Genomic DNA, 11,447 nt, shown 5'->3' with positions numbered 1-11,447 from the left:
AAGTATTATAGCCAAAAAATGTCGTTATTAATGTCCACCATAATTTAGCTGCAAGTAAAAAGGCTTATAACCTGGGTTTGTTATAATAAAAATTTATTTCAGGGGCGCCTGGGTGGCGCAGTCGGTTAAGCGTCCGACTTCAGCCAGGTCACGATCTCGCGGTCCGTGAGTTCGAGCCCCGCGTCAGGCTCTGGGCTGATGGCTCGGAGCCTGGAGCCTGTTTCCGATTCTGTGTCTCCCTCTCTCTCTGCCCCTCCCCCGTTCATGCTCTGTCTCTCTCTGTCCCAAAAATAAATAAACGCTGGAAAAAAAAATTTAAAAATTTATTTCATTTGTGCAGTTCTCTAAGCTTTATTCTCCCCAAGTGCTTTCACATAGGCAATTCAGCATAATGGAAAACTCTGGACTTCTAATTGGGAGATCTCGGTTCTCAACCCAGACTTACCACTTAGCTGAGTGACTGGGCTTGCCAGTAACTCAGGCAAGTATCTTGCCCACTCTGAGCCTCAATTTTCTCATATATCAACTAGAGATGATAAAATAGTTCCCACTTCAAAGAGTTGCTAGGCAGATTAAATGTTTGGTATAATGCCCAGCACATAATGATGCAAGATGAATGTCATCCACTATTTGTAACATAAAGCTGCTACCTCACCTGCCTTCTAAGATTGTTGAGCAGATTAAAAATAATAAGATCAAGTTTATGAGAACGTTTTGTACCGTCTAATTAAAGTACTGTGCAAAGACATTTCCCCCCACAAGGTATTACTTACTCTACTTTGCAGGCAAGAGAACCAGGGAAGAGGTAGAATGACTTTCCCAACACTGCACAAGTTGATGAAGATAGGAAGGAACCGACACCAGTTTTCTGGCCCCTCAGACTGGTCTCTTTTCATCAGAACTCTGTCCATGTGGAGGTGTGGCAGAGATGCAGGTGTTTTTACATCAGACTGTGCAAACACTACACTTCGCTTGTGTGCACCTCCACTGTCCTCAGCTGTGCCCCCACCTTGGCAGGCTGCCCAGTGCCCTTTTCAGAGCTTTTTCTGAATCATGACATTCAAAGTTGTCTCTCTCAGCTGAAGGGGTTCTCCAATAGCTCTCCAGCTCTATTGTTGCTTCTGAAGTTTGCATCAGTCTCTCTCTCTCTCTCTTTAAATAAATGTTTATTCATTTTTGAGACAGAGTGTGAGCAGGGAAGAGGCAGAGAGAGAGGAAGACTGAAGATCTGAAGCAGGCTCTGCGCTGACAGCAGAGAGCCCAACGTGGGACTTGAACTCATGAACCATCAGATCATGACCTGAGCTGAAGCTGGACACTCAACTGACTGAGCTATCGAGGAGCCCCTGCATCACTCTCTCTTATGGCACTTCTGTGACGGATTTTCAGTCTGCCTCCTGCCCCCTTTGAGTAGTCCCAGCTGGGTAAGGGTTCTGCAGCCACAATGATGGTGACATTACAGCCAGGCAATGATTTTCACCTATGTTACTTAATTTGATCCTCACGGGAGGACACGAATTTTATCCTAATTTTATAGGTGATGAAACTGAGGCTCAGAGATGAAATGACCCACTCAAAGTTGTATGATTAGTTATAGCTGAACCAATAATCCCAATAATCTTCAAAATCCCAGCTCAGTCCCTTTTCTACCCCTGCAGTGGATTGTTGCTGACTCTATGCTGAGGTCAAGTTCTATTGAAGTCTCTGTGGACTTGAGGAATAGAGAACCCCACTGCCCCCACCTCTCAGCAAGAGACAAGGGCTTATTTTTTTAAGTTTATTTATTTTGAGAGAGAGTGAGAGAGTGCAAGTGGGGGTAGGGCAGAGAAAAAGAGAGAGAGAGAGAGAGAGAGAGAGAGAGAGAGAGAGAGAATCCCAAGCAGGCTTCATGCTGCCAGAGCCCAACGCGAGGCTCGAACTCAAAAAACTGTGAGATCGTAACCTGAGCCAAAACCAAGATTTGGGCGTTTAATCGACTGAGCCACCCAGGCGCCTCAAGGGCTTATTTTTATTTTTAAAGACGTGTGGCCTGAACTGCTCCTGGAACTGAAAAAGTGGGTTGAAAGTAACCTTGGGGATTGGATACCAACTCCATTTTTGAGGCCAAATATGGTCTCTCTAATGGTGAGCTTTCCCTGCCTATGAATAGTTTCTGCTCCCCCAGAACTCTGCCTTGCACATGGTCACTGCTCGCTGCCTTTGGCTCACTGTCTCCATTCATACTCTCAAATGTGGGTATTGTGTGCCACCAGTCTATGGGCCTAATAGCATGGGGTCAGGTGCCAACCCAGGCCCGGTTAACTGGGGGCAACGGGGAGGATCATTGTGAGGGGCAAAACCAGGTCTTGGCCAGCAGTGGGGCCGTAGACAGGGTTCTTCGCCCTGGCGTGTAGGCGAGGACAGTGTTCTTAAGCTTGACCTATCCATTATGGGTCTCTTCCCTACTACCTAAACTTTCACACATCTGATCTACTGTAGATGAGTAGGAGGCCAGATGATTCTGGATAGTTGATGCAAGTACACTTTGCTTTATGTCCGGGAAAAATAAAAGCATGTGTGCCATATATTTCTAACTTCTACCATATTTTGATTGCACCAGGCGGTTTGGTTTTAAAAGACATCCCCTGTCCCTGGATTGTGATGGTTTCACAGGTATACACTTATCTCCAAAGATACAACTCATCAAGTCGTAGACGTTAAATACGTATAGCTTTTTATATGCCAACCGGTATCTCAATGAAGTGGCTTTTAAAAATGCCGATTCCTGCCAAAAATAAAGCCACACAAGCGGAGGAAGTAATGACCTAAAACAGTCCGAAGCAAACATTGGTGTGGTGTGTTAAGAATATGTGTGCTGGAATGCAAAATAAGCACGTATGTCTGTTCTGGCCTTTAGAACTCCAACAGAAACATTGCACACTTACCTTGGGGTATGGTTCACTTAGAAAGACGTTACTGAATTTTTAACATGCCTTCCTCATTGTGTTTTGCTTGTGTCAACATTAAAACTCATCCTTATTCCTAGAACACCTCAACTGGCTGGCTATGGCTGGGGAAGGTAGACTGGGAATCTGTGAAATTCAGAACTGACTTTAGGTAAACTCAAGAGGCTTTATTTATTCACACACACACACACACACACACACACACACACACATGGATAAGCATACCTGGAAGAGTAGAAGAAATTAATTAATTAATTAATTATTAGTAGTAGTAGTAATTAGCCAATTTAACAAATAGTTGCTAAGTACCCGATATACTCTGCCTGAAAAGGCAGTAGTGATAAGGGGGTTCAGAATATTAGTAAAACATGACCTTTCCTCTTCCCAACAGTGGAATTAGATCAAGTCCCCGCCCCCTGTATGCGTGGAACAGTGTCGTTCGTACACATGGGGCTCACGAGTACTGAATGAATACATATAAACATAGGAAAAAGTCTTCAGGTTGGATGCGTGAACCTCTGGAAGCAGAATTTAAATGACTGGCTTAATGCACACTGCTTCTAGAGGAAGTGCTGTTTTATTTATACAGAACTGTCTAAAACTGATGGCTAAATATTTGAGTAAAAAGCCCCCAAAAGAACCTAGATCAAGGTCCTTGCACAGGCATGCCCCCCCGCCCCTTATAGCAAATTCTGTGGGAAACCCAGAATTTCAGATTTCTCCTAAAGTTTGTGTTCAATCATCAGAAAGTAAACACAGTCTAGACTTTGGAAATCCAGACGAGCGATGCATATACGCTAGGGTGGATGGGACCTCGTGGTGCGTTCACCGTGGGCCGCCCGTGGGTAACGTCGAGCTCCCTAAGCTGGAGTCTTCGAAGTATGGTGTGGAGACCGCCAACCCAAGGGGCTTGTCTGCCCTTCGTAGCAGAAATGTTATGTCCTGGCCTCCAGGATGTGCATAGGGGACACTCTAACGAGCATTAAATCTCATCAGCAGACCTCTAAATCGCTCTTCAGAAACCAACGAACAGGTAAGTTAGCATTTATCCAGCATTGAGAAGTCACTTCAGTGGCTAGAAAGAAGGAATGTTTAAGCCAAATGAAACTCAAAAAGATAACATTTTATTTTCAGAGCAGCTGATGCAATATCGAATCAGGTTTCCACAAATAAATAGGACAGTGTCTGTTTGGTTACATCTCTATTGAATGAAGGCCTATCTATAGGAACTGTAATAAATTTCTGAGAAGGCTAATGACTGGAACCTTTGAAGTTTAAATTCTTCTGGCTCTCTTTCGGAAAAAAGGATTGTGGTAACTTAAAAAAATGCTTTTCACTCAGGGGGAAAACCAACCTAGAATGCCTCAGTTTTGTTTTGAAGGAATGCACCTTTTTAGGACAAGTCTATAAAACATCTTTATTTATTTGTTACATATGATGTTTAAATATAACTTTGCTTTCAAGCTTCAAACTTTTTTTTAAACCCCTGGTAAAATAAGACTTTTGGTTCACCTTAACAAAAACTGACCTACGAAGAAACATTTTTAGCAAAATGTATTATAAAATTCACTAGAAAATACTGTCCTCTTTTGGCCAAAATGTTACATAAAATCCTTATTAAAAATACACACATTACAAAAGAACAATTATGAAGATGCTATACATAGTGCTTCTGATATGGACCAAGGGACCTGCATTCCGGGGAAAATACAGTTAAGTACGCTAAATATTATGATGTCAACTTATAATAGTGCAAACCTGAATAAATTACATCCTGAAATGGGAAGGCATGCAAATCATTTGCTGAGAATAGAACATAACGAAGCCAGAACAGGAAGCAATCACTATTTAAAAATGTTTTCGTTTTTATTACATTACTTTTTTTTTTTCAAAAATACTTTTCTTTACAATAGAACTCCTAGAAAATATTTACAACCTTCCTCTAATAAAATAGAACAGCAGTTAAATATATTTGAAAATAAGATGGGTTTTTCCATAAAATATATCTGTTAACTTTTTATATACAAGCTTTCTCAAAGAGGTCTAAATTCACTAATGAAAAACCATTTGATAGTAAACAGTAATGGTGTTGAAGACATCAATCTTAAGGAAGAGAAGTTCTTGGGGTGGGGAGGGGTGAGGGAAGCAAAAACACAACACATACATGCAGGCAGAATCATTTCAGAAACAAGTAAGTGCAATATTTTACCATGAAGTCAATTCTTTTAAGTTGATATTGTCAAGAAATACTACTTCAGGAATTTGAACTGTCTCGGGAAGGAGGAGTTCTTTGGTTATTTCGAGTCAAAAATGCTTACGTTATACTGCGTGAAAAATCAAAATTAAGTTGTGCATTACATTTTTGCCTTGGCAACTCGGGTTTATTTTTAATGTTTAAAACGGGAACGTCTGGGCAAGTCTCCAAACGCAGCAAGTACATTTGCTTTATAAACATGTTTCTGGGTGTTTGCTCCTTTGATAGATAAGCCTTCATAGACCCGATAGCAGAACCATTCCAGAATCTCTCAGACACCAGCACGCAGAGGGAAGCAGTCACCGGGACAGACGCAGTCAGCTGATGTGACCGCTGGAATGGTTCTGGAACAGTCCTGCCACAAAGTTGATGCACACTGCCTAGGCAGTTCTAACTCAAAACCTATGAGAATAACCTAAAACGGCAGCAAATAAAACCTTTCTTTTTGCCTATAGAAAAGATGAAATGAAACCTCCAAGACCTCTTTGTCTGAAAACAGAATGATGGAAATGGAAAGAAACCTTTATTATTTCTCTTCTGCCCATGGCTTTCCTGAGATTCAGAGAACATCGCCCATAGGTGGGGCCGCTGTGGGCCATGAGTGGGTGCTAAATGCTTCTGCCAGAGTCAAACTTAAAAGACACTCAGGACCTGTCCTCTGGTTTCTGCTGATATTCTCTCTAATGTCAAGCTATTAATTAGTGGGCCAGCCAAGTTGCCTGGGGGGATGGGCCACACCTACACAGGTTGGGGAACTAGCCTCCCCGGGGTGGGGCGGGGCCTCAAAGCCCTTAATTCCCGAAGCAGAAGCAGCCGGGCAGCTTTAAAGCTCAAGGGGGAGCTGCCAGGGGCCGTCCTCTCTGCCCCGGCTGACTGACTCGGACTCTGGAGACGCGTGCTCATTTGCCCTAACAGGGGGATGGGGCAGTCTGACTCAGTTCAAAAGCCCGAGCTAAATGCCATTTTTGAAGGATTACAGGCTTATTACCTTCAAGTACAAACAGCAACCCTGCTACAACAGACAGGAGGAAGCAGAGCACAGTGATGTAGCTTGGAGAATTCTAGAAGTGCTTTGGTAAATGACTTGAATGAATACATTCCTTGTTTGAATGCAAACATTGGAGCTAAAGTGGTATCTGAAACCATTTCTGTTGGCCTTGAATGCTACTGCACTTTTATTTGCTATCCAATGTGTTGGGAAACAGTCTGGCAAAGGCGAATTAACAGCAAAACCCCAGTGAATGAGGTTTCATGGTACTTCCAAGTGGCACAAAGTAATTTCAGAACTCCACAAAACCATTCACAGTGTTGCCAAAAAGAGCAGGGGCTCCTCTAGTCTAGTTTTTGGGCCGAAGAATGCTTCTGCGCTTTCCTGAATGGGTGCCCCTCAACCACCCTCCCTAAAGAGCCCCGGCAACTTAATAGTGGGGGTTATTTACCTCCGGCCGGCGTGGGCTCATGCCGAGATACGGCTCTGCCAATCCACGAATCAGAGCCACTGGTCCCCCGGGAACATGGAAGACGGTGCACTTCCTCTCTGAACCAGGTCCTCTGGAAAGCACTGCCGGGGAGTGAAAGCCTGAAATTATACAGTACTTTTGGAAACAGGCTAACGGTGACAGGCGAGGCAGGGAGAAGACTTATTTTCACATTCGGTCAACTTTTCAAACGGTGCGTGTGCTAGAGGAAAGCCGTGTTAACACGAGGGCTTGCTTCGCTCCCTGGAAAAGTTACCCCCTTAGCACAGAATCTCCTGGCAAAGACTCCGAGTTCACTGCAAACTACACAATGAGGTCAGAACAGAACAAAAATAACTCAGTGGGAAAGGATGGCCCAAGGCCCCCACTCGAAGAAGGTAAGCCTGCTTCACCCACACGTACACGTACACACGCTCACGGCAAGCTTTGGGATAAAAGGCAACAAGGATGGTTGACATCTGAAAGCCAAAGAACATGAAGGTCAGGTTTATTCCCTGCCAGGAATGAGCTCGTGGGAATGTAGCCCAGATGAGAAACACCTCTTAAATAGAGTTGTGCCAATTATTTATTCCCTCCAACCTCCCACAAAAAACTTTTTTTTTTTTAAATAAAAGGAAAAGAAACTGAAAAAAAAAATTCTTCTAAACCTGAATGAAACGACCACTTTTTTTTTTAAACAGGTAGTTTAAAATGGTTACAAAACGAGCAGGGAGTCCAGGTTTCCTGATTAACGAAGACGGAGGTCGTGGGTGTTCGCGGTCTCCGCATGACAAGCGGGGCTTTACAGTTCTGCATCACCCTGAAGCAAAACCGAATCTTGGTCGTCCAAGAGGAGATCCGTGTCCACGACCTCGGCCTCTTCCATGACGCCTCCCAACTGCTGGACAACGTCGCCATCGAGGATGTCCACATCCTTGATGGGTTTGATCAGGCTCAGCTGGTCCAGGGGCAGCAGCCCCGGGGCCCCCGCGGGCCCCGTAGTCCTCTCGATCGTGGCCGCCATTTCAGCAGCAAAAGCTGCTTTCTGAGCCTTTTGCCTCTGCTGTTCCTCCTGCTGCCTGTGCGTTTTCATGTGCGCATTTCGGCTTTTGATCTTGAAGAAGACTCTGAGAATGAAGAAAAAAGAAGCACTGTGAAATTCAGGAGATCTGAGTTCTTGGAAATCTGGGCGTCCTACAGGGAACAGGGGCCGTGTGGCCTAACGTCTGGTTTGGGTGGCTTTGACAGAGTCCCTGGTCACCTAGGACCTCCTGCCCCTGTGACCTGTTGCCTCTCCTCTCCTAGCATTACAAGGGAAAGGGGATGGGGACAGGAACACACGTACAGGGTGTCAGGCTTCCTCTCTGTGGCAATGGAGAATGGATTCTCAAAGGCCTTCCTGTCCCTCTGTGGTCTGCAGCTCATGCCCTTTCTCGTCCTTTAGCTTACCCCTCTCTCTCAGCACAACCCAAGAATCCCCCACTCATGCTGCCGAGCTCTGATGGTACCCGTAACAAAACCCATCCATCACCTGCCTGTGGTTTCTGTCTTCCGCAGTCAAAATTCTTGAAGGCTCTGCCTGACCCTTCTCACTTTGGTATATCACACCCTTGGTAAATTCCTCTCTTTTCCACCCTCTCCAACTGGACGCCTGTCCCCTCCCCTGCAGCCCAAACCCTCTTCTCAAGGTCACCAGTAACTCTGTGGCCAAATCCAATGCCGCCAGCCCCGTTCTGTCTTTACTATACTTGACTTCTGAGCTGCACCCACCACTTCTTTTCACCTAAGACCCCTTCTTATTGGCGATCGTATTACCATAATTTCCTACTTTTAGGTTTAGAATGAAAGAATGGTTTTCAGCTGCAGGTGATTTTGCCTCCCCAGAGACAACTGGCGAGATATTTTTGACCGTCACAACTTGAGGGGGGCATGGTATTTTTCCAACCTAGTGGGGAAGAGCCCAGGGATGTGGCTACATACCCTATAATGCAGAGGGTGGCCTGTCTTCCCCAAACAAGGACTTATCAGACCCAAATGTCACTGCTGAGGTTGAGAAACTCTGGGATAAGGGGCCCGCGAACTATGGCCAGTGGACAAAATTCAGCCCACTGAATTTTCATAAATAAAGTTTTCCTGGAACACAGCTAAGTCTATTTGTTTATGTATTGTCTATGGCCACAATGGCAGAGCTGAGTAGTTGGGACACAGACAGTATGGCCTGCAAAGCCTAAAATATTTCTATCTGAACCTTTTTCCGAAACAGTTTGCCCAGATGTGAGACTGCCTGTTTCTAGAGATGGGGTGATACAAATATCTGGCATTCATTCCTGATCCCATAAAGGGAAAACAAAACAAAATAAAACAAAAAACAACTCTGATTCCTAAGACAAGCAGAGCTGATGAATCACAATTGCACATATTGAAACTGTTTAATGTGATGAACATGATTTCAGCCGCTAAAACAGGCATTCTGCAAACATTTGCCTATTATTTCTACTCCGGAAAACCACAGAAAATATCTTCATTTTAACTGGAGTTATGGTATTAAAAGGTCACAAGCAACATAAAAACAAGACAAGAAAAACACTTAATGGATGTCACTGAAAGACAGCCAGAAAGCTCGAAATGCTACTTTTTGTTTGTTAAAATGTTCTTTGTCTCCACCTGGTGGAGTAAGGAGTCGTGGCCTGCTGGTAGCCCTGTGAGTGGAGGTGTTGGCTCCTCTCTGGGGACAGGTGGGACGGTTCATTACTTCAAGTCACTGAGCCTCATGATCAATCTGGGGGCTCATTTTTCCATGGTAAGACGAAGGGGATATCTTGTCCTGGTTCTGAAGGGTATCGGAACACAGAGGGGAGCTATACCTAAAAAGCCATCTCCCCAATCTCTGTGCTTCATAGAGGGAAAATTGCTGCTAAGTTCCAGCTCCCTGCGGCGAGAGCCACCAAAAGGAGTTAGGTTCTCTCAGAGGCTGAGAGTGCTGGCCCCAGGTCAGCCTGCGTGGCTCAAATCCAAACTCGGATGGGCGCCGTGACAAAGACTTTATTTACCCTTTCTGTGCCTCATTTTCTCTGCTTGGAAAAAAGAAGCTACTCAAAGTGCCTACCATATTTCGCTGAAGGTTAAATTAATCAATACACGTAAATACCCTTTAAAACAGTGCCAGGCAAATTGGCCCTGATAAATGGCAGGTACTAGTAAGTTGCCTAAAATATCCTAATGAGGATGCATATTATAAGCAGAGGAACCACTTGGCCTCATTCGCACAACTAGGGATGCTAAAGGAAGTCAGTCCTGACAACCAAAGTCAGACAGACTCACTGAGAAGCAGAGTGAAATTCTACACAGGAGGCTGGGGGAGGGAACCCTGTACATCTTACCATCAGTGATATTTTCGACCTAAAATAAACAAACCAGTAGGATGGAGCAGTGGTCAGGAGCTGAGATGGGTTCAAATCTCAGCTCTGCTCTTATTGGGGATGTGACCTGGGGCAGGTGATTTTACCTAACATTCAATCTTTGTTTGTATCACAAGGATAAAAGCAGTATTGGCGTTTCTGTGCTCAGTAAATGTTGGCTATTATTACTACCTACTGTCAGTTTTTTTCTCTTAGTTGTTTTATATTATACTTAAAAGGGCAGGGATGACAGATAGGCTTCATCTCCTGGGTCACCCCGATCAACTGATTGTGCCTGCTTGAAGCATTCCGATGGCAAGGCTTTAAGATGATAGAGAGGAGTGTAGCAATAGGTTAGTGATGTCTGCCCCGGGCACAGGAATGAACCCTAGGGATAGGAGAGTTCCTGTTAGGTGTTTGGAGCCATTGTCAAATCGCTCAGCAGGAATGCAAAGAGAGCGACGCGAGTGGATGTGGTTTGGGTGTGAAGGGATGAAGTGGGAATCCGAGTCCCATCCACCATTTCCGAAAAAGAGTCAAGTTTTGTCACTAGAGGTTTGCTCTGAAGATGTCTGTCCTTATTAGGGCTTTTAGGGTATCAGAATGACCATATTCTGAATCAGAGACGAGGTCCACCCACCCTGAGGCACCATGCAGACCCCAAGATGATAGGAGGGAGTTTTTGGGAACTCCGGTTTCTTTTACTCGCTCAAGAAACCTCAGACCATCTTGGCCTGGCCTCCACGGAGCAATTGTTCATCCTGGACTTAGATTCCGTCCCTGGTCCCCTTTCACCTACTTGCCACACTCCTTGCAGGGGAAGATAGTCGTGGGGTCTGTCTCGCCACTGGTGGTGCTGTGAGAGGGTGAGCTCTTCACTGAGCAGTATCCACTCTGAGCGCTGCCAGGCTTCTGCTTTCCAGAGGGGATGGCACCCCGAGCTTTGGTCACCTGGTTGGTGCCACCGTGGATACGGGCGTGGCCGTTCAGTGCCTGTCGGGAGCTGAACACCTGGGGAAGAAAGGGAGTGACATGACATCTACAGTCCTGAAAAGGAAATTAGGGTTATTAGTTACTCAGTGGTAAAACACATGATATTTGAAACAGTGTCTAATGACGGGGCGCAGGGGTTTTACATAAGCAAACTTTGGGTGTATGCGCTAAAAGCCTAGGTCAGATACTACAACCACAAACACTGAGCCCATAAAAAAAAAAAAAAAAAAAAAAAAAAAAAAAACCCAACACACACACATTGTTGTTACAACCCGAGGACGAGATGCACAGTATGAAGGACAGAGAAACTGTCCAGGAGGCAGGGGACTGGGGGGCCAGACCCAGCACCTTTGAGAGGGAGGGCCATTGGGCCACTTCCCCTCTGTACACCTTACTTTTT

General features: G+C 45.0%; 1 protein-coding gene across 4 annotated transcripts in view; it reads right to left on the bottom strand.

The window, feature by feature from the left end:
• Positions 1-4,873: 4,873 nt before the first annotated feature.
• Positions 4,874-11,447, bottom strand: part of TRERF1 (transcriptional regulating factor 1) — a 209,376-nt gene continuing 202,802 nt past the window's right edge. For 2 of the 4 annotated variants that reach the window (XM_047103296.1, XM_047103295.1), the window contains exons 16-17: positions 10,854-11,101; positions 4,874-7,783 (exon numbers count right to left, since the gene is read on the bottom strand). In XM_047103296.1, the coding sequence (XP_046959252.1) occupies positions 7,459-7,783; positions 10,854-11,101 (573 nt within the window). In that variant the 3' untranslated portion in view covers positions 4,874-7,458. The remainder of the gene's footprint in view (positions 7,784-10,853; positions 11,102-11,447) is intronic. The other 2 variants (XM_047103298.1, XM_047103297.1) reach the window with 1 other exon arrangement.

Source organism: Lynx rufus, unplaced genomic scaffold (genome assembly GCF_022079265.1).
Source record: "Lynx rufus isolate CCGP_SWC_20201006 ecotype Redwood Valley unplaced genomic scaffold, mLynRuf1.p SCAF_6, whole genome shotgun sequence".
In the NCBI taxonomy this organism is placed as follows: domain Eukaryota; kingdom Metazoa; phylum Chordata; class Mammalia; order Carnivora; family Felidae; genus Lynx; species Lynx rufus.
This window is presented reverse-complemented; position numbering and strand designations above follow the sequence as displayed.